The 22838-nt window shown below is 45.6% G+C and overlaps 1 protein-coding gene across 1 annotated transcript; it reads right to left on the bottom strand.

The window, feature by feature from the left end:
• Positions 1–16696: 16696 nt before the first annotated feature.
• On the bottom strand, positions 16697–22739 carry dscc1 (DNA replication and sister chromatid cohesion 1). Its single transcript, XM_056286721.1, has 9 exons — positions 22484–22739; positions 20326–20494; positions 20017–20151; positions 18911–19001; positions 18555–18693; positions 18150–18202; positions 17811–17965; positions 17529–17677; positions 16697–17229 (listed from the first exon to the last, which is right to left on the bottom strand). The coding sequence occupies exons 1-9, from the start codon at positions 22651–22653 to the stop codon at positions 17118–17120; spliced, it is 1173 nt and encodes a 390-aa protein (XP_056142696.1). The 5' UTR covers positions 22654–22739; the 3' UTR covers positions 16697–17117.
• Positions 22740–22838: the final 99 nt, after the last annotated feature.

The following is a 22838-nucleotide window of genomic DNA, read 5'->3' as shown; positions in this document are numbered from 1 at the left end:
AGCTCCTAACTCTTTTCGTCTTATGCCCGCCGGCGGTGACCAATTATCAATCAGCCCTTCCCGCCAAACGAATGGGTAGGGCGTGACGTCACATTCAGGAAACCTGCTGCACTGGGATTTGTAGTTTATTCCCTTTTTTTTAATCTCCCAGGCGTCACACAGCGTACATTCATGTTTGCAGCGGCCTCAACCAGTACTGTCCATGCAGTGTCTTTGTCCATGTCTGCATCTAAGTTTGTCTTCGTTTTATGGTTGGGAGAGCTGGCACTGCATCAGCTGGGAGAGCTTGGTCCGCTGCATCCTTTGGGCCCAGGGACGATGGTCCTGCTCAGAGCTGTGCCTGAAGAGGTAACACCTAGGGCGGTCTGACAGGACGCGGAAGCGGGGCAGGCTAAGCTAACTGCTAGCTCATGCAGATGTAACGGGGGCAGTCCTATGCTGTTCTGTGCTGGTCAGCCTGCTGCATGCCCGTCACTCTCATCATTAGCTCTGCGTTGTGTTCTAGTTGGGTGGGGCCCCAGGTGTTGTGGGGGGCCCTCAGTCTCTCATCATCATCATCATCATCATCATCATCAAGGAAGGAGCGGGGACACACAGGACTCTATTTGGCCCACCTTGCCATTTATTTTGGTTTCAAACCCTTCGACAACCGTCCAGTCCTCCAGCGGGAGCGGTGTTTCTTACGGACGTGGGGGTCGAAGTTCAACCACTGCCCGGACTCCCCTCGTGTGCGTTAGAAGTAGAAACCGTCCACGGGACTCCGATGTAAGAAAGGATAAACAAGTATTTTATCCCACAGCTTGCAGTATCTTCTTACAGGGATACTCAAGGTTACGTTCTCCTCAACCAGCAAAACTGTCCCACGGTAAGAAACACATGTGGCTCGGCTCGATTGCTGCTTGAGACTCCTCCCACAAAACAAAAATGGCCTCTCCCGCGTTCCCTCTTCCGTGTACCCACAAGACCTCTCTCCTAAAGCGACAGTACACGTATATGACGGTCGTTGGAAAACATACATAAAAGTAAATAATGACATAAAATAAAATGTAGTAAACACAAATAACAGCACACAGACAGGATTTGGTGATATTTCATACTCAAACAAAATAAAATAAAAACATTAATTTTAACCTGGTTACATTCACCCCTCCTGAAATTCACCAACATCCTGACAGCAGGATAAAAAGAGAAAGAGGAAAGGAAAAGCCCATCACTGACTACTGGCACAAGTGAAAAGAAGGACCTAGTCCTCCAGTCAACTTAGGAGCTACCTCGGTTACGAGGTTCAGAAAATAATGAGGTTGATCAAGTCTCAGTATTCCCCTAGATCAATGTGACGCCTGATACGCCACACCATGCACTTGGCCCAAAACAACCCTGTCTGATAGACACCTAATAACTCACATTAAACTAGTTTGAATGACTCCAACCTCCATCAAAGTTCAAACCCTCACACTCCGTAGAAATGGCATCTGAGCCATAGATTCTATTAACCTGTTCACTGACCTCACCACCCTCCCTGTGCGTGTCCTAACCCGACCATCGCTCTCTACTTGTGTGCGTGAGACAGTGCGAGCTGCAACATCTGTATCGAGTGAGTGTGATGCTTCTGTGTGCGAATCAGTGTGAGATATAACACCAACATTGAGTGAGTGTGATGCCTCTATGTGTGGTGCATGTGTGTTGTGTGGTGCGTGTGTGTTGGGTGGAGTCTGAGCAGTGGCCCCCACAGGACTGACTACCAGACTAGACGGAATGAACTCTTCCGCTTCTGCCCACTCAGATCTAGGCGAGTCTCCAAGTGATGAGACTGCTAGCCCCACTGCATCCCCTGAGACCGTCAGGCCATCTGCACTGTCCTCCTCATCGGACTCTGCGCAGTCAAGCAACTGACTGGTTGTACTGGACTCCTCACCCTGATCTAACTCAGGAAGGGGCAAGAAGTTGACCTCCAACAAACGGTTCCTGTGCACCACTCTGGTGTGCCCCTCTGCATCCTGAATCTTGTAGACGTGGATATTGGGGTTGACACCAACAACCGTGTACACTCCGTTCTCCCATTTGTCAGCCAACTTTCTCTTCCCTCGCTCACTCTGGTTCGCAACCAAAACACGATCCCCGACAGACAGGACAGTGCCCTTGGCGTGTCTGTTGTACTGTCGCGCCTGATGCTGCTGCTCAGCCGTGGAGTGCTTCTGAGCGATCTCCATTGCACTCCTTAGACAGGAAAGCAGAGACTGAGCATAAGAGTCATAGTCAACAACGTGAGGATCATGCAAAACCTGCCTGAACATAACATCCACCGGCAGTCTTGGGACACGCCCATACATCAGGAAGAAAGGTGCATAACCTGTGGTCTCGTGAACAGTGGCATTGTACGCGAGCGTGAGAGAATGGATCTGCTGAGGCCACTGTTGCTTCTGCTGAAGCGGAAGGGAACGGAGCATATTCCCCATCGTGCGATTAAAACGCTCTGTCCCGCCATTACCCATAGGATGGTAGGCCGTCGTGTGGGACTTCGCTACACCCGCCAACTTGAGAAGCTCTGCAATCAGGTTGCTCTCAAAGTTTGTGCCCTGGTCAGAATGTATTCTTTCCGGAAACCCGTAAACACAGAATACATGATCCCAGAGTTTCTTGGCGACCTGCTTCGCTGTCTGATTGGTGCAGGGGAACGCGTGAGCAAGCTTAGTGAAGTGGTCAGTAACCACTAAGACATCGACTGACCGCTGCTTACTGTCCTCAGCGGACCAGAAATCCATACACACAAGCTGCATCGGTGCGGAAGTTTTAATGCTCTCCAGGGGCGCGCAAGCAGCTGGCTCTGGGGTCTTCCCAAACACACATCTCCGACAGCATCTGACATATGCTCTGATATCCCTCTCCATGTCAGGCCAATAAAAACGCTGCCTTGCAAGAGAGAGAGTACGGTCCTGGCCCTGATGACCAGCGTGATCGTGGATGCCAGACAGTGCCTTGTCTTTCAGACTCAGAGGTAAAACATACTGAGACCTCGGACACTGGGTCCTTTGTCACCCTGTACAAGACACCATCATTGACTTCCAACTTCTCCCACTGTTTCAACAGCCTGAGGACCTTCTGGTCAGCACCATGCCTCTCACGCCTCGATGGCCGCTTCCGAACAGCGACAAAGGGCAACACCTTGGAGATGCAGGGGTCCTGCTCCTGACTCAACCTGAGCTCCTCGGTGGATAACATTGGCAGTGTATCCTGACCACCCGACAGATGCTGAACGTGCTGGACCAAACTGAGTGCTGTGAATACTGATGCATCAGGCCAGTCACATTTGGCTTGACAAAAAGCCCTGACCTCAGCTGCATCACAAGCAAACCCAGATCGCGCACTACTCAGTGTTTGGGACTGGCAACTGAGTCTGAAAACATCCTGCACAGAGTCCCCCTCAACCCCGTCGGCTTCCTGAACAAGGGCCGGGTAGGGCTCCCTAAGTAGCCTCTGACTGACGGGCTTGGAAAAAGGGTCGCGACTCAATGCATCCGCCACCACGTTTTTCTTCCCTGGCAGGTGTTTGAGATCGAAGGTGTAAGACACCAACTTAGACACCCAGCGGATCTCACACGCGTCAAGCTTCGGCTTCGTTAGGAGATAAGTCAGCGGATTATTATCTGTCCAAACGGTGAGCTTTGACCCTTCAGCCAGTGGCTGAACTTTTCACAAACACTCCACTTCAGCGCCATGAACTCCAGTCTATGAGCTGGATACTTCCGCTGTGAGGCACTGAGGGACTTGCTTGCAAAACCAACAGGTCTGGCCTTGGACTCTCCTCGGGGCACTTGAGACAGCACCGCGCCGAGTCCGTCCAAAGACGCATCGACCGACAAAATGAAAGGCACCTCAAAGTCTGGATGGGCAAGCACCACACACTCCAGTAACATCGTCTTCAACAGATCAAATGCTTCCCCACATTCCACCGTCCAGTCTGCGGAGGTAAGCTTACGGAAGCTGCCATGGGGCTTCTTATCCTTAGCCGACCTCCCCCTCCTCTTTTGTCCAGCTGTAAGGGCGAACAGGGGCTTAGCCACGGAGGAGCAGTTCGGGAGGAAATGCTGGTAGTAAAATACCATACCAAGGAAAGATTTGATCCTACGAACAGAAGGCGTGCACCCATCACCTTCCATGAGATCCTGCACTGTCATGTTGGAGATGACCTCTACTTTGGAGGGATCGACAGACACACCTCCGCCATCAACCACGTGGCCCAAAAACCGCACCCGCTTCTGCAGCAGATGACACTTCTTCGGAGCCAGTTTCAAGTTGTTCTCCCTCAACCTCTGAAACACAGTGCGGAGCCTCGACAGAGCCTCAACCTCTGACGGCGCGAAGACAAGAAGATCATCAAGATAGCACAAAAGCTTCGTGAAGTTCAGATCCCCAAAGATCCCAATCATCATTCTCATGAAGGCTGCAGGGCTATTACAAAGGCCCTGTGGCATGCGATTGTATTCATGCAACCCAAGGGGAGTCGTGAAAGCAGTGTACTTCTTGTCATCTTCATGCATTGGGATGTTGAAGAAGCCAGAGGTGAGGTCCATCGTACTAAAGAGGCAGTTACCACCCAGCGCGGCAAGACAGTCCGACTGGTGTGGTAAGGGATGAGCGTCTTTCAAGGTCCGAGCATTCAGCCATCTGAAATCAGTGCAGATCCGAAGCCCGCCATCCTTCTTCCATACCATAACCAGCGGTGAAGCGTATGTGCTCGAGGACTTCCGGATAATCCCTTTCTCCTCCATATCAGTGAGAACCTGTCTCAACTTCTGATAGTGGGCTGGGGGAACCCTCCTGTAGGGCAAGCGAAAGGGGCGCTCATCCACCAGATGGATGCGATGTGTGTATCCTGTGACCTCGCCACAGTCCAGAGAGTCCCTGGAGAAGATGTCATGGTACTCGGTGAGCAGCTGAGTGAGCTGGGACTTGCATGCCTCACTAACCTGACAGGAGCTGAGGTCAATGTCACTGAGTCCGAGCTCTGACAAACTCCTAGCCGGCTGGACAGGGGGACAGGCACTATCTGTGGCGTTGGACTCATGCCTCCCTGCAACTGATTGCAGTCCCTGGAAAACATTAAAGTCCTCAATCGCCAAGCATGGAAACACATCAGCCAACTTGCAGTTCCTTTTCAGTGTGATGGCTTTGTCAGATGGATTGACAACAGTCATGGGTACCCACCTATCACCCCAGAGCGGTGTGACAAGTCGACCTACGAGGACACTGCGTGGCATGGCCTTGGAGTCTGTCGGCTCCACAACAACAGTGCTTCCAGCTGACATAGGCACCTTAGCAGGAAGTCTGCCCCAGACTAAGTGCTCGTGCCTCGGTAAGAGTGTCACGGCCTGGGTGAGCTTAACAGTACCTATCTTCTCAGGAACTGCACCACCCCTCCAGCGCTCTACATTCGTGAACATGGACAAGAACTGTTCAACGTCAGGACTAGACGGATGTTCCTGTCTGGACGCGATGTCCCAGTACTCAGTACCACTCTTGAGTACATGGGCCACATGTTTAATGACGTTTGTGCCGACTATCAGATCATCATGCTGACCGGGCACGACCAGAGTGGGTATGACAAAGGAAACACCATAAAGCTGGATGTTGAGGTCATAAAAACCATCAGGCCTAGTCTCCAGACCACCGCAGCCAATCAAGACAATGTTCTCTTCAGGCTGCTGCTTCTCAGGTAAAACACCCCCAGAGCGGAGCTTCTCTACTGCATTTTCACTGATACTGCATGACATAGAGCCAGTATCCAACATGCCATTAAGCTGCACACTCTGGTTGATAAGAACAGGAGCATAGAACAAGTCACTGAAAGCCTGAATCCTCTGTGTCGCCTGAATGACCATACGCGAACCCTGAGGTGCTTTGGCACACTTGTCTTCATACAAGTGAGCCAGGTCGGAGACATCAGTGAGGGATACATCTACATTACCCACACCATCCCTCTCTAGGTGTGGGTTTATTAGTTTAACGGACGAGACTGACGACCAGCTCTTCCACCAGGCTGAGAACGGAGCTGGTTGGGCGGCTGAGGGTGAGGACAGTCCCTCTTCCAATGACCAGGAGACAAACAGTTTATACATCGGTTCTCCCGGCTGCAGTGGGAAAATGTGGAGTGATCCGGAGACTTACAAACCCTGCACAACCGCTGCGGTGCGTCTGGCACCCGCCCTGCGGCGCTAGCTGGCGGTTGAGTCCGCGTCGGTGTCTGGACCGCAGCGCTAACTGGAACCTGAGTCTGCATTGTGACCAAACGGTCTAGCAAGCTCACCAAACTCCTCATATAGTCATCACCGCCAAAGACAGGTGCGGGAGACGGTGTAGGACACCTTGCACAAAATGATGTAGATGACGCATGAGCCGGGACGGGAGATGGCACCACCGGCACGGTCGTGTTCAAGTCGGGAGCCACGTCGACTACAGGGACATGAACCTGTGAATGGAACCTACGCTCTACCACGCCTGCTTCACGTTGTCCACCTGCAGCAACACGGTACTTCCTCTCCAGCATGTGCTCATCAAGCCTCTCTTGGATCTCGCTAGCAGACCATTTCCCTGCGGACTTGAACTTAAAAACATTGGCAAGAGACTGATCTGGACAGTGTTTGATAAACATCATGCTTACCTCATGGCTTGGCTCTTCAATACTACGGCCTTGCCGCTTCAAGCATTCGTCAGCCACCTCCACTGTCTTATTAAGCCTAATCCAATACTCCATAGCGTCCTCACCTGGCTTGGGCAGCGTACTGTAAAAGTCCGCCAGGGGCATGCTCGAGTATGTGAAGTCACTAAAGTGTTGCTTCAGTACATCAAAAATAATGTGGGGGTTCGCTATGTGGTCGACAGATGTGTTGCGCAGCTTTATCCTCACCACGTCCCTTGCTTTCCCCATAAGCTTAGCTAGAATCTCATGTGACTGCTCACTAACTGGAATGGCTCGCTTCCTCAAATACAAAGTCATAAGGCTCTCCCACTCATGAACTGTAAACTTATCAGAGCTGTCGCCCCTGAAAATAGGAGGCTCCCTAGCGTCTGTCTGCATTACTACTCTAACACTAGGCACTGTCTCCGAACACTGTTCAGCAGACCTAGCACTGTCTGTGTGTGTGTTTCTAAGCATTTGTGTTTCCTGCAGCTTAGCAGTGATTGACTCTCCTATCTTCTCTGCTAACTGAGTAATGAGCATGGCTAACTCACCCACTGGCTGCTCACTGTTACCTAGCACAGCCCCTTCGCTGATACCTGGCCTGGCCCGTTCTACGTAGCGTGTGGAGGTGAACTGAGGAGTGCCAAATGTGGTCGGGTCTCTAGGTCCTGGTGCTCTGGTGTCTGGTTCCCCGCCCTCTAAGAGCTGCCCGAAACTCCTACCTACACCTAGCCGTAAACCCCCACCCACATCTAACTGGTACCCCCTCTCCATAGCACACTGGCGATCCAAAAGATCCTGATCAGCAATGTTACCCCCACCTACGTACGAACCACCCTCTGCCATGTTCCTACCTCTAACACTCAGATAAAATAAAAAATAGAATAAAAAAGTGAAAAGCTCAATTCATTTAAATAATTGAATCTAGAAATCACTAAGAGATTGAAACAATCACACACAATCAACAAATTCACCAATAGATTAATCACATATGCACATATCCAGTAGTTTAGATCAATAGATTCTTCACACGAGTCCTTCAATCACATCAACATTAACCTTTTTTTCCTTTTTTTTTTCGTGTGTTTTTCTTCCTTCAGTATATACAAATGTCCTGTTCACAAGCCCAGTCCATGGTAACCACAGCTATGACTGTCCAGTGTCCACACAGCTCAACTCCAGTCCACTGTAACATGAGTGTACAGTCTGTAGAAATACCTGAGGACGTCTGGGGCTTGATGACGACAGCAGCCTCCCGCGGCGAGCAACTGATGTCACTCTCAGAATCCAGGAGGGTCACGGCACCAATGTAACGGGGGCAGTCCTATGGTGTTCTATGCTGGTCAGCCTGCTGCACGCCCGTCACTCTCATCATTAGCTCTGCGTTGTGTTCTAGTTGGGTGGGGCCCCAGGTGTTGTGGGGGGCCCTCAGTCTCTCATCATCATCATCATCATCATCATCAAGGAAGGAGCGGGGACACACAGGACTCTATTTGGCCCACCTTGCCATTTATTTTGGTTTCAAACCCTTCGACAACCGTCCAGTCCTCCAGCGGGAGCGGTGTTTCTTACGGACGTGGGGGTCGAAGTTCAACCACTGCCCGGACTCCACTCGTGTGCGTTAGAGGTAGAAACCGTCCACGGGACTCCGATGTAAGAAAGGATAAACAAGTATTTTATCCCACAGCTTGCAGTATCTTCTTACAGGGATACTCAAGGTTACGTTCTCCTCAACCAGCAAAACTGTCCCACGGTAAGAAACACGTGTGGCTCGGCTCATTGCTGCTTGAGACTCCTCCCACAAAACAAAAATGGCCTCTCCCGCGTTCCCTCTTCCGTGTACCCACAAGACCTCTCTCCTAAAGCGACAGTACACGTATATGACGGTCGTTGGAAAACATACATAAAAGTAAATAATGACATAAAATAAAATGTAGTAAACACAAATAACAGCACACAGACAGGATTTGGTGATATTTCATACTCAAACAAAATAAAATAAAAACATTAATTTTAACCTGGTTACACAGACCAGCAGTTATGATAACACCGAGGGCAGTCTGGCGGCGGCCTCGCCTAGGCTTGACTGTGTTTTTAGTGTCGTCGTGTGGAGTGCGGGGAGGTGTGTCGAAGGTGTCTGGCTGGGAGAGCTAGCGTTGGATCGGCTGAGGGAGCTTGGTCTGATGCATCCTGTGGGCCCAAGGACCACAGCCCTGACCGGGCCTGACAGCAGACTTACTATTGTTAACACTAGCTCTGCCTCGTCGGAAGATACGGCGGAGTTTCTTTCTGTTTACCGGCGTGGGAAGGCTCACAAGCGCAAGCCACCGGTTGTGTCGTCTGGTCTGCAGTCACCTCTCCTGACTGCAAACTGGTTTTCGCCACTCATCAGCCCTGTTGGTGGTCCTTCCAGTCAGCGTACTTCTCCCGCTCCTCTCAACAGAGTAAATCAACGCATGCTAGTGATAAGAAACTCCATTACCCACAATATTAGATTAGCTTCCCCACCGGTTGCCTTAGTTCACTGTTTACCCGGGGCCAGAGTCTCCGACATAGAGGATAATCTTAGGCTGCTGGCATCACGGAGGGAGAATCTGGGAACCTAGGCACACAGCATCACTACGTTCAGCAACATTGTTATTCGTGATGGCACCAATAATGCTAGGATGAAGCAATCGGAAACAGGCGCACGGGAAGATGTTTTAAGTAAGGGGGGTGCCAACTAAAACGAAAAGTATTGTGGCCAGCCGGCGTGGAAGAATGAGTCGAGAGGCAGAGATCTATTTTTAATCACAACTTCCGTGCCCCATACACCGCATGACCCCGGGAGTGCTCTTTTATTCACACCGACCAGAAGTGACAACATCGTAACAAGTCCCCCCCCGCCCTTTGTCCCAAGTGGTGACGTCACTGAGTTGAACCCCCAAAACAAACCACAAGAATAACCACATCATCAAAACACAATTTTAAATCTAACATTAACAGTCCCATCAGCCATTGCGCTCCCCCAGCGCAGAACCGCCGACGGTCAGAGCTACCGCCTCCCCCGGTCGCTACAGTATGACGTCATAGCTTTGTTTGTAAGGTGCGTGTGTTGTAGGTTTGGAATGGTGTGTTTACTCGCTTTACTATTAAACTGTACATTCCACGCAGCCCTAGCCCACTGTGAAATAAATGATGTTTTATTGTTTTGCATTTGTACGTTAGGAAAAGTTAGGCATACTGTTGGGTCTAAGAAGTTACACAGCCACCTGCCACTACGGGGGGGGGGGAGGGGCTGCACCCACCACTAGGGAGAGCTGCAGCCCCCCCTTCCTGCAGTAATGATCAGAGATCATAAAAGCCAGCCTAATCAGAACGCTGGAGTTTGCCAGAAAGCTGTGTCGGCGTCGATTATTTGTCTCTGGTCCCTTACCTGTGAGGGGTAATGATGAGATGTACAGTAGCTTCACCTCAATTAACCGCTGGCTGGTTCATTGCTGTAATGAGCTGGGATCCGGCTTTGTTGATAATTCGCTTTCTTTCTGGGGCTGCCCTTACCTGCTGAAAGTGGATGGCATTCACCCTACTGGGGACGGTGCCGCTCATTTGTTTAGTGTAGCACTTGTGTTCACCAATACAACTATTTATGCCACTGGACCAGTTCGAGGCTCTACTGGAGTGGGGGAAAACAATACAAAAGTAGAACAAAGACCAGGTACATTAAATGCAAAAGCCGGCACTTTGCTTAAACACACATATACATACAATAATAAATCAGACCAACTAATAACGCTGTAGGTAATAACAAGGTAAGTAACTCACCTTTTTTTTTAGGTTCCTTGACCTAGATTAGAAATATACGGAGCCCCTAAGGGGACATGGGCGATTTTTTTTAACTATCTCGTGCGCACGAGATCGTAACTCGTGCTCACGAGATACTAACTGGTGCGCACGAGTTAGTATCTCATGAGCACGAGATACTTAACTTAACACAAAAAAAATTCGCCCATGTCCCCTTAGTCTGTGAATGTTCTCATTCATCCAGGTCATGGTTATCCAAAGGAGTTGAATCAAGTGCAACTGGACTTGGTATATATCCGTGAAAACGTTTCGCCTCTTCATCTCTATCCAGGAGACTCAAGAAGCCTAGCCTCCAAGAACAAAAGTCGGCCACTAACGGCTCCAACGACTCTCATGACCACTGAACAATGAAGTCGAAACTAACATCCCCAACGACCGTCGCTGCTAAACAAATGCAAATCAATAGCTCCGATGGCGACGGGCCCGGCTGGACATCAAAGCACAGGAGAGCACGCATATCAATAGCTCCGATAACGACGGGCGCGGCCATAACATCGGTACGCAAAAGAGCCACTCATATCTATGGCTCTGTTAGCGACGGGCATTGGTAAACATCGGGACACAAAGAGCCACGCATATCAATAGCTCTGACAACGACTCCTAGAGCAGTGGTTCTCAACCTTTTTGGAGTCCTGGATCCCCTGCGTATTTTTGATCTACCCTGAGGACCCCTCCACCTGATCTTGGGGGAGGGGGGTTGCAATTTGATAGAAACAGTAGAAACTGCATTTTAAATTGCTTTATAGCATTTATTCACTCTTTGGGGCAAAAATAAGAGCTTTCAGTTGTAACTTAGATATAGTTAACAAAACAGAATTCTTATGCAGTAACTTTCAGATATATGTAACAAAACAGAATATGTATTCAGTAACTTTCAGATATATGTAACAACAGAATTTTTATGCAGTAACTTTTAACAATGCAAACGGGAGCGAGATCTCTTATTAAAATACAATAAATTACACTTGTGAAACAGATGTAATTAGAGAAAAAAGTCCTGTTACCCTTTATAGTTTAGGTAGATAAAGGTCTCAGTCACATTTAAGTAAAATAATCCTATTTCTATAAATGTCATAGGATCTTTTTTTAAAAGATATTTTATTTTCACGGACCCCTTGCAATTACACCACGGACCACTAGGGGTCCGCGGATCCCCGGTTGAGAAACACTATCCTAGAGGATAAATATCTGAGTTTCATCACCAGCCAGTCAAACTAGCTTGGTCTAGTCAGAAAGGCACGAACTGAGGAAGCCTCTTGGATGAGAGGTGAAACGTCTTCACGGATATATACCAAATCCAGTTGCACCTGATTCAACTCCTTTGGATGTCCCCTTAGGGGCTCCGTAGAAATACTTTAGGCTAGGGTGGAAAATTCCCCCGGGCTGGATAGTTTGTTTAGGTTATGTTAGACTAGACTGGTATGAACAGCTTTCTCTTTTTAGCTTAATAGGTTGTGCCTAGTTTGGTTTCGTTATTTTCTTGAGTTAACTCTTTTTCTTACCCTCGTTTTACAAGTAAGAGAATTATTTCAAGGTATATAAATCAAATTGAAGTGAAACACTATTGTAACGTAAACTACTAATAAGACACGTTAGCCACTAGCTAACGGATCTGACCCTTTAGCCGAGCGGTTAGTGATGTCGCCTTGAGGTGCAGTACTCCCCGTATCGAATCCCGCACCGCGCAAGAAAATAACCGGTTACACTATTACACATCCAATCATAATGTTGCCATTGAAGACAATGTACAATATAAAGTGTAAGTCACTTCAAATTGTTTCAAGTTCAGCTCTGGTTTGGTACTCCAACTCAGTCCAGATCAGAAACTCAACACTCCTACCGCTCTGGCAGCGAGTTCATCACCAACCCAACCGTGTGCAGCGGGTCCTCTCACTGGCACGATGAAGATGACGCCACATCCTTAGAAAAGTAGTCCGTGGGTCTAGCTCGCCATCTTGTGTCCCCTGTCTGTGTGTGTCGTCTTCCCACACACCACAGAAGAATCACCGCTCTAAAACAAGTTCAAACAGGAACCCCCCCCCTCCAAAAAAAAACCCCCAAAACAACCCCTGACCAAAACCGTTGTAAGCTATTTAGATAAGGCCTTCATTCGTTTCCAACCAGGTAAGTATTGTTTTTCAGGTTCTAATTCAACTTTTCACGACATTTTCCATCCGTTAATTTCTGTTTCTCCTGTTTCTCTCGTCTGCTGTTGGCTGTGTTGTGTGCCACAAGTCTTTTGTAGGGGTAGCGTCATTACAACTTCTTAAAGGCATACTTTTAATTGTCCCAATTAAATTATCGTCAAACTATTTTAACTGACTTTATATACATTTTAACCAATCAACTTATTTATGCATTTTAATGAATTATTTATGTCATATTTTAATGTGGGTTACATCCTCCCCGCCTTACCTAATGCATGTCCCTGTGCATTATTTCAGGTGTCTGTATTGTTATAATTCAGTGGGGTTCTGGGAAGCTAGGTTCTGCAAGGGAGTCTTTGGTCACTTCACCCAAACTCTGAAATAAAGACTATCGTAACTAGTGGATTCCCTAGCTCAGGGTAAGTCAGTCGTTTAGTGGCTTTTCTGTCTCTGGTCGGTCTTCTAAAGCATTCTCTTTCAATTTCAGTTTAATCCATAACACCTGCGTTTTCATTCCTTTCTAGAGTGGGTTGAGTAGGAGAATGGACACTATTCAGATCCTCTCCAACTAGGTTTTCAGGTTTCTGTCCAGCTGGTAAGTTGCTCTCTTCAGGATCAGGTAAGTTACTCAGGTAAGTTACTCTCTTCAGGATCAGGTAAGTTTAAGTCACAAGTCTCTACTGGAGCGTCCTCAGGGAAAGCTTCAGCTACGTCTGAAGGATCTTGCTCAACCGCAGTGAACACTGAGAAATACCACAACCCAAAAGAACCCTTTAGTGACAGATGGACCCCTGATTGCCAGACAGCATTTGACACCATAACTGACAAGCTGAAAACTGCCCTTATCCTATGGTTTGCTACCCCAAGTTGCCCTACATCTTACATAGATGTGAGCACCTCAGGTCTCGGTGCTGCCTTCTACCAGGAGCAACAAGGACAGAAGCGAGTTGTCACTTATGCAAGCTGTGGTCTGCCAAAATGTGTAACCAGGTATTCTGCTCACAAATTGGAATTCCTTGCCCTTAAATGGGCAGTGACGGAGAAATTCCTGGACTATTCGTATGGGAGCCCATTTTTTGCTGTCACTGATAGCAACCCGTTAACATACATCCTTACCTCTGCTAAGCTTGATGCAACGAGCTGCAGATGGTTGGCTGCTCTGTCGACATTCAACTTCCAGCTACAATAGAACTGGGAAACAAAATCAGGATGCAGATAGACTGTCCAGACACCCACGCAACAGATTACCTGATGACACATCATCACAGAAAAAGTTGGAGAGGATACAACAGTTTACAAAAAGACACTTATTGGAATCTGAACACACAGATCTGAATGAAAGCACAATTACAGCCCTCTGTGAGAAGCACTTGTAGTTCACCAAGTGATCAACCGTCATTCCGGAGAAACCCAACCCAACACCACCTTGGTTTGTGTCACTTGCTCACCATCCAAAGGCTCTCCCACAAAGCTTTGAAGAGGAGGATCAACTCAGTGCTCATGGCTTACCTGTCATCCCCCTGCTAACACCAGCTGAATTGAGAGACAAGCAAAGAGCCGATACTTGTATTTGTGAAATACTCAGACAGATGGAGTCTGGAGAAAAACCTCCACGATCCCTCAGAAAAGAACTCCCTGAACTCTGTCTCTTACTAAGGGAGTGGAACAGACTTGAAGTCTTAGATGGTGTCTTGTATCGAAAACAACAAAAGCGTGCACAAACTCACTATCAGCTTGTGTTGCCTGAGATCCTTAGTCTTGAAGAGTCCACATGATTCCATTATAATTCTCTTATCCTATTTCAATGTTGTATTCTGTAAATTGTGTAAACACATCATCCATTGCACATTGTCCATCTTGGGAGAGAGAGCCCTCCTCGGTTGCTGTCCCTGGGGTTTTTTCCTATTTTTTTTTATCCCTGTCAAAGGGGTTTTTTAAGGAGCTGTTCCTTATCTGTTGCGAGGGTCTAAGGACAGGATGTTGTGTTGCCCCCTGAGGTAAATTTGTAATTTGTGATATTGGGCTATACAAATAAAAATTGACTTAATGATCACATGAAACAGACAAGGCATGTCAGCATTAAACAATAGTTTAGTGATATTTTGGAATACAATCAAATCATTGCATTATTTGCTTTTACTCAAAGTATTGATTTTTTTTTATTAAGAGTTATTCTAAAGAAAAGAAAAGAAATGGGATTTTTATTTCCCTCTATCCACAAAAATGTGTTAATTGTGGACATGGCTCACAACCCACTTGTAGGTCAAGACCCATAGTTTGACAATCACTGGCCTAATGGATTTGGATAGCCTTGAATTAGCTTGTAGTCCAACTGGAAACGAACCATTTCAAGTAAGGTGAGTCCAGCTCGGTAAATTTTTGCAAAGCAGGACTTAGAAAATATCTGGGTCCAACGTAATGAGTGATCTCTATGTTCTCACAGGCAGGGAGACCTGTGAAGTAAACAAGGGAATCCCTTGGCCCGCCTGCAAGAGTCCAATGATGTCACTAGGGAGTGTCCATCATAAATTTCTTTTTCTCAGTTCCTGTTATTATCTGTATTATGGGAAAAAAATCCTTCTATTTTCTTCTAAAAAAAACCCAAAAAAAGTTAGTCATGCAGTGGTCTGATAACAGAAAAAAAGATATGTGAATGACAGCACCTGTGATTGGCTATTGTAGTCTTGGCTGCCTCTGACTGTCTTGCTCCCTTCAGCTCTGCTCGCAGTTTGAAAACTGACTGGCTTCTTAGTCACGAGCTTGGACAAACTTGACTATCATAGCTTTTGTGCTGCTGTTGCCTTTGAGCCATTTGTAAAACCAAAACAAACAAACAAAAAAAAAACCCCTACAGATCATCATTTAGTGATACTTCTGCCTGTTTGATTGTTCTCAGTTGCATGTCTATTTTTGGGAGCATATATGAATAAAATGTTTTTTTTTTACACTGAACTAAAGAATTATAAACGATAAACATTCTAAGAAATGTTTATGGCAACAGGCATGGGTGTAGGTCCATGAATACTGGAATGGCATCCAGCACTTTACCTGTGCCCTCGTCCATAGAGTTTGTGGTTGTGTCAGGAAGGGCATGTAAAATTTTGCCAAATCAGTATGCAGATTGACAAGATCATATTGGATTGGGATTGGTCAAGGCCCGAGTTAACAACAGCCACCATTGGTGCTGTGCCCTCACAGGGTACCGATGGAAACAATAAAATCTACTGTGGCGACCCCTGAAAAAAAGGGAACAAGCCAAAAGAAGATACAAATAAAATGTTTGCACTGTCGAGCGTTGCACATTGAGTGCAAGCTGCAAATGTATCGTAGAGAATATACTCTTAATTTTAAGAACAATTTGACTGCCACCCCACAAATATCACTGGTGCTTTTTTGGTCACCCCATTCAAACTTATTTGCTTAAAACATGTTTATAGATTTCCATCTAACTGCTTTACATTCCAGCTGCCAATGGTTTTTAGTAGTCCTTTTCTATAAACTGAAGTTTTGGTAGTCAAGGGGGAAACTGATTGCGAGCTGTCTGTATTGTTGTTCTTTTTGTTTCTCACAGAGTCTGCACCCTCAGCAGGCACACAGGGAGGCTTTTTAAACAGCATTTTCAAGGTAGGAACATTGCACCAGTAAGCTGTCTGGCCGTTCTGTGTAAAAGGTACTAACACAGAATGGGGGGGAGGGAGGGGGGGGGTCATTGTTGTTTTGGCGCCAAGCTGACAGTGGAGTAGTCACAAAGCCAAATTGATTTCTGTGTGCCGCAACGCCGGCATACTATGTAAAATCACACACTGGGGTGTCATTATGCTGCCTTTGCTTGGTTCAGTCTAAAAGAACAAAGCCAGCGTAAAGACGGGTCTTCATTACGGCAGTATTGTGGGACCTCTGTGTAAAAACGCTTAGAGATACTTGCTTCTCAATCAGGTGGGGTTTCATGGAGGAAAAGTGGTTTTGGAGAACATTAACATAGGGTAGGTACACTGTCACAAATGCTCAGAAATATGTCTTGCACCACTCAAGTTTTGTAGTTTAATTCAATATCAAAGCAGCTGCTTGTATACTTAGACAGCCCAATTTAAAAGCTTATTCATTGCCAGAATTTAACATTATTACATTATAACATCAACAAAATCAAAAAGTAAATAACAGAAATTAGCTTTGGATTTAGTTACAGGAATAGTCAAACAATATGAAATTCAGTTATAGACACTTCGATAAACAGCCAGTTTGCTAAATTGCAGCAAGCACAGCCTCCCGGTAAAGGAAAAAAAAAAATCATTGAAAAATGCAGACATTTTTGCCATTGTCATGGACTGTCAAGGAAAAAAACATAAAAGATGACTCTACACAGCATGCCAAGTGTTCTAGAAATAAAAACTTCCAAAAAAGTTTCAAAATTGAAACAGGTAGTCCTCTGTAGGGGTTTACTTTTGTTTTCAGATTGCCACGGGCCTTCTTGAGTTGAAGACTTTGACCCCGTTTTGCATAGAGGATCGAGCGTACTTGGTCAGGAGCGCTCCAGTCGTCTGTTTCTCTCCACACAGGTCCCTGAATGAGAGGGGGAGAGAAAGAGAGAGCACTGATATTACAAGTAAATTCAAAACCACTAGAAACATTTCAGTAGTTGTTATCAAACAAATGTCACCTAATATTACTTAATGAATAGGCGATCTTGTCACAAGTCTATTGCTGTTTTAAATGACATTATTACTTATGAATATAAGTTTTACTTTGCAATGCACACAAAGTGTTGTTGTCCTTGCCACTATCAGTGTCTCCTCTTTTATTTTCCCATAAACAGTGCACATTTATCTTGTTTTTTCACGAATGTAATAAAAGACACTAACCGTATGTATGGAGTTATGTCTGTCTCTGTCCATTTCTCTCGGAGGGAGAAGAGGTGGTTGAAGCGCTCTTGAGTGTCCTCTGGAAGATCCTCAACCCGCAGCAGAGAGATGGTCTCTGGAGAAGAGCTACAGTCCACCAGGGCGAGGCTCTGGAAGATATGGATAAAAATCCAGTCAGAGATCACCTTCTCCATTGACCTGTCATTTTGTTAATATTATGCAGTTTTAAATGCTGTACTACAATAAGTTACAAGTTGCATCTAAAGAGAGGTAGACACTAACCTTAAGCTGGTCCAGCCTCGTCCCCATGCCCTCTGGGACACTCTGCTGCCAGACCTCCTGAAACTCCCTCAGGTTAAACTTAGAAGCATTCTGTAGCAGTACCAGGGCCATGGCCTGACAAACTTTATCCTCATCCAATGCATAAAACACTTCGTCTGTTTTGGGGGTATGGAACAGGTGGGAAAGGATGACAGGCACATAGAGAGGGTAGAAATTATGATCAACTGTCAATTCACAACCTATGGGATGGCTCCAGTGCTCCACATTGTCCCTTTTCGTTAATGAAGAATAAATGGGTGTTGTTGAATATGACATATAGGCCTAGATCAATAATCTTACCATTCTCAATGGAGCGTTTTCCGTAGCAGTTCAGACAGTGCTCAATCATTTCCCTGCAAGTGCAAAATAGAGGAAAAAAAATATTACAGATGAAAACTGTAGTAGTGGACAAGACAGACGATCTGCTGAGTTGAGTGAAAATCATGTCGTCTCAAATATTTGTCCAGTATAACCTCAATAGCATTGTTATGTAGTTGCAAACTTCCTATCCAACATTGCTAGCAACGTTCTCTACCAAACAAATACTCTATTCCTGTCTAGTTTTCAGCATTGCACTTTCTCCTGAATTGGGACTGAAATAGACTTATTGTGATTATGGGATTCACAAATGGGATTCACAAATGACTTTATTTAGTATTAAGTCTCTACAGCTAGTATGATCAAATGTCTTATTTGTAAACATACTTAGGCTCCAGAGGGCCTAATTCCACAAGACAGGTTTCCAGTGGAATCTTGTTAAAGGACCATGACTCAGAATCCACAAGCTGAGCTACATGACTTAGCAGCTTTATCTCATAGTCAAAGTCCAGTACACGCCAGTACCCTAAAAGACAAGAAATTACAGTCTGTTACTGAATGTTTCTTAGGTTTATCTTCTGTTGTGCAACTGCTGAAGTGGCAAATGATAAGAAAAATCAGAGAGAAAGATGCTGAGAAATGTGGTGGCATATGCAGTTGCTCTAGGGTGCATCCCAAAGACAGTTTTATCTATCTTGTAAAAACAGCTTTCGAACATGCGTACACTTGTGGCTAAAACCTACCATCTATCTGACAGGCATGGATAGCCTGTAGGTGGGTCTGTATCTCCTCCTCACTGGCCTGTATCCTCTCCAGTAGATCCAGCATGGTGTACTGGCAAAATAAATAGGAAAACTGTTTACTCAAAAACATTCAAATTCCAGCACTCAAAACTTTGAAATTTATTTTAAAAATAATTTAATACTCAGTAAAAATCAATGTAAAAAAATCAGTAAAAAATCAAAGTGATGATTTGCATTACTAACGAGCTGTCTAGTAGAGAAAAGAAATGTCCTTTTTCAAACCAGATTCCTAATAGGGATTAGTGCATCAATTAAGCACAATTACTGCAAGAGAGAAAGTGTTTGGAAGGATCAGATGCTTTTCAGCTTTTAAAAAGTGGAAAGGATCATCTTAAAATCAGAATTGAAAGACAAAGGCTGTTTGGCTCTAAGTTTTTGCTTTTTCTGCCATTTAAAAAACAAAAGACGGGTCCGCGGTGGTGTAGCGGTCTAAGCATTCGGCTTTGTGTCGATGCAGTTGCCCACTGGGGACTGGGGTTCGCGCCACGGTCTCGTCAGATCCGACTATTTTCGGACTCGATGAAGCAGCAATCATTGGCAAACGCTGTCTTCGGGAGGGGGGCGGAGTCGGCTTGTGTTCGTCACGTGAATGCGTCTCTGTGTGTGTCGGAAGAAACAGTGGTTCGGCCTGGAGTCGCCTTGTCACGAAAGTGGGGAGGTGGTCTCCTTCGAGACTGCCGGCCGGAGAGATGCAGTTGGCGAATGCATGCAGTACGAGGGTGGGTGTTTGAATTAAAATAGGGATCGATTGGCCACTAAATTGGGAGAAAAAAAAAGGGGAAAAATCAGAAATAAATTTATTAAAAAAAAAAGAAAAAAAAGAAAAGACTACAGTGCCTGATAAAATGCTACGAGGGCAACTTGTACCTAGGATACCACTGTAAGAGGAAAGACTAAGATTCAATAAAGTAGGATGCCATAATGTGTTGCCTACTCTCTTTTGGCCTCCTATAGTAGGTGGTAAACCACTGATAACCCAGTGGGATATGTAATAAATGACTTCACCCAAAATTGATTTGAAAGCATACCACAGAATACTGATTTACCCTGTGTTCAGTGTTTTCCTCCTGCCCTGTAAAAACAGGCCCTTCATACGGATTCTCCAACAAAATCTTCTTAAGTTTCTTTAGTTTAGGGCGCTGTTTCCTCAGCTCCCAGTAACTGTTACAGAACCCCCAGATCTACAACAGAAAAATTATTTTGTTAGTGCATGCATGTTACAAATAACATGTAACTGTATGTCCTATGTGTACCCATTTAACTATATAGACTTGTGTATTATATGTCAGACAAACCACCATGCCAGGCTCACTTAATGAGTCAATTGTGTAAGGGTGCATATATAATTTCTATACCTGTGTGTGCACCAGATGAGAGTTGTCTTGGCTGTCAGTAAGTTGGTCTGGTGTCTTGCATCCTGGTACAAACATCAGTAGATTTGATGTGTCAGCCATCTTCAGATCGTAGGTCTTGTCAGCACTACATAACACTGCACGTTCATTCTTATCCCCTCTAATCACCAGACTAGTAAAGCAGAAATACCAACATCTATAATCAGTTATAATTGACAACATCTCTATAAGGTCTACCATTATTGCTCTCCTAATGTTATGCTGTGTGACCACCATACTGCACACAAAGCCTGATCACTTTAATCAGTCATAAGATCACATGTATGAAGAATGTGAGACATGTAAGAAGTATTTACAAAAAAAATGAAGTGTCATGTACTAAAGTAGTTATTTAATGATACATTACTTATCTGTAATTGAATGTTAAAGCTATTACAGCCATGATCTGTAGTCTGCAGGCCTACAACTTTCTGTGAACTCTTTCAATCATGCATGCCTTTGAAAGGAGCTTCTTTATACTTGTGTTTGGGATAAAAACAAACAAACTCAGGAGCACCTGGAGAGCTTCATGCTCGTGCTCTGTGAAAGGAAAATATTGCGTCCTTGGAAAATGATACAGTAATCAACCAAGTTGAAGAGACCAGTTAACTGCTCAGTCAGGCATTTGTTGATTGAAGGTTAGACCTCATCAGGTGTGAAGGTGAACTCGTATTGGAAAAGAGATGTGATAATGGGAGAAAAAGACAGTGAATAATAGGGATGTAGAGAATAAAGCAATGACTTTATTGCTGTGTATTGGTGTTTGAGGGTTGCACATTGTGAAGCCATATTCATCCATCCATCCATTATCCGAACCGCTTATCCTGCTCTCAGTGTCGCGGGATGGATGGGTTGCACATTACTACTACTTTCAGCTGCTCCCGTTAGGGGTCACCACAGTGGATCATCCATTTCAATTTCTTCCTGTCTTCTGCATCTTCCTCTGTCACACCAGCCACCTGCATGTCTTCCCTCACCACATCCATAAACCTCCTCTTTGGCCTTCCTCTTTTCCTCTTCCCTGGCAGCTCCACATTCAGCATCCTTTTCCCAATATAACCAGCATATCTCCTCCACACATGTCCAAGCCATCTCAATCTTGCCTCTCTTGCTTTGTCTCCAAACCGTCCAACTTGAGCAGTCCCTCTAATATAATCATTCCTAATCCTGACCTTCTTCGTCACTCCCAGCGAAAATCTTAGCATCTTCAACTCTTGCCACCTCCAGCTCTGCCTCCTGTCCTTTCGTCAGTGCCACTGTCTCCAAACCATATAACATAGCTGGTCTCACAACCATCTTGTAAACCTTCCCTTTAACTCTTGCTGGTACCCTTCTGTCACAAATCACTCCTGACACTCTTCTCCACCCACTCCACCCTGCCTGCACTCTCTTCTTCACCTCTCTCCTGCACTCCCCGTTACTTTGGACAGTTGACCCCAAGTATTTAAACTCATATGCCTACATCACCTCCACTCCTTGCATCCTGACCATTCCACTGTCCTCCCTCTCATTCATGCATAGGTATTCCGTCTTGCTCCTACTGACTTTCATTCCTCTTCTCTCCAGTGCATACCTCCACCTCTCCAGGCTCTACTCAACCTGCACCCTACTCTCACTACTGATCACAATGTCATCCGCGAACATCATAGTCCAAGGAGACTCCTGTCTGATCTTGTCTGTCAACCTGTCCATCACCATTGCAAACAAGAATGGGTTGCACATTGTGAAGCCATATTAATTTGGACTGAAAAAAAGACTGACAGAAGTGGCATACTTATTTATCACTGAAGCGTCTTTTCTTCTGTTCTTATTAACATAGCTGAGGGAGACACATTTATTGTATGTCCATTATCTTTTCGATATCCATTGTAAACCCATGACTAGTTTTTTAAACAAAAATTACTGTACACAAGTTATGTACAGTATGTCATACCCGTTGGTTATGATTTACCCCCCCCCCAAAAAGAAGTGGACTGGTTTGATTCATGATAATCCCAGGCTGATCATTGTTGAGATACAAAACAGAAGTGAATACACCGTAGTAGACCCACTAGTAAATTACATGGGGTATGCAGTGATCGGAAACACCGAGTAGCCTAACGTCATTTTGTAATGTTGTTACCTTTCACCGGCTTCAATGTGTTTACACAGCGTGTCATCCAGCTCCATCAAGCAGTAGTCGGAGGACGAAACGTTCTGCCCAAAAGACAGACAATGGATTGTTTTCTGCAAATCATCCTCTTCAAGCTTGGCGATCCGCAGAGTTGCCGTCACTTCCTCCAGATTTCTCATTTCTGTCGTTTTCGTTTTCTATATAAATGTGAGGTTTTCTCTCATAAACGTTATCTTGACTTCTCGGTCGCTGTCAAGCCCGCGCGCTTTTAACTGTAAAAAGGAAATGAACGATTTGGTCTGACGGTGCGACAACAAAATAGAGTCGTCTAGGAAATGAAACTCAACGCAGAAGAGATCCTGAT

This window comes from Lampris incognitus, chromosome 9, assembly GCF_029633865.1.
Source record: "Lampris incognitus isolate fLamInc1 chromosome 9, fLamInc1.hap2, whole genome shotgun sequence".
Taxonomy (NCBI): Eukaryota; Metazoa; Chordata; class Actinopteri; order Lampriformes; family Lampridae; genus Lampris; species Lampris incognitus.
Note: the sequence above shows the minus strand (reverse complement) of the source record. Positions and strands in the feature narration are given on the sequence as shown.

What these genes read in the sequence shown, in the direction of transcription:
- dscc1 (XM_056286721.1), bottom strand. Translation starts at nt 22,653, where the DNA reads ATGAGAAATCTGGAGGAAGTGACGGCAACTCTGCGGATCGCCAAGCTT. An exon ending in AGGAAAACACTGAACACAGG is followed by an intron (nt 19,002 to 20,016) that starts GTAAATCAGTAT and finishes TTATTTTGCCAG; the next exon opens with TACACCATGCTGGATCTACT. An exon ending in TTAGGCCCTCTGGAGCCTAA is followed by an intron (nt 18,203 to 18,554) that starts GTATGTTTACAA and finishes TTGCACTTGCAG; the next exon opens with GGAAATGATTGAGCACTGTC.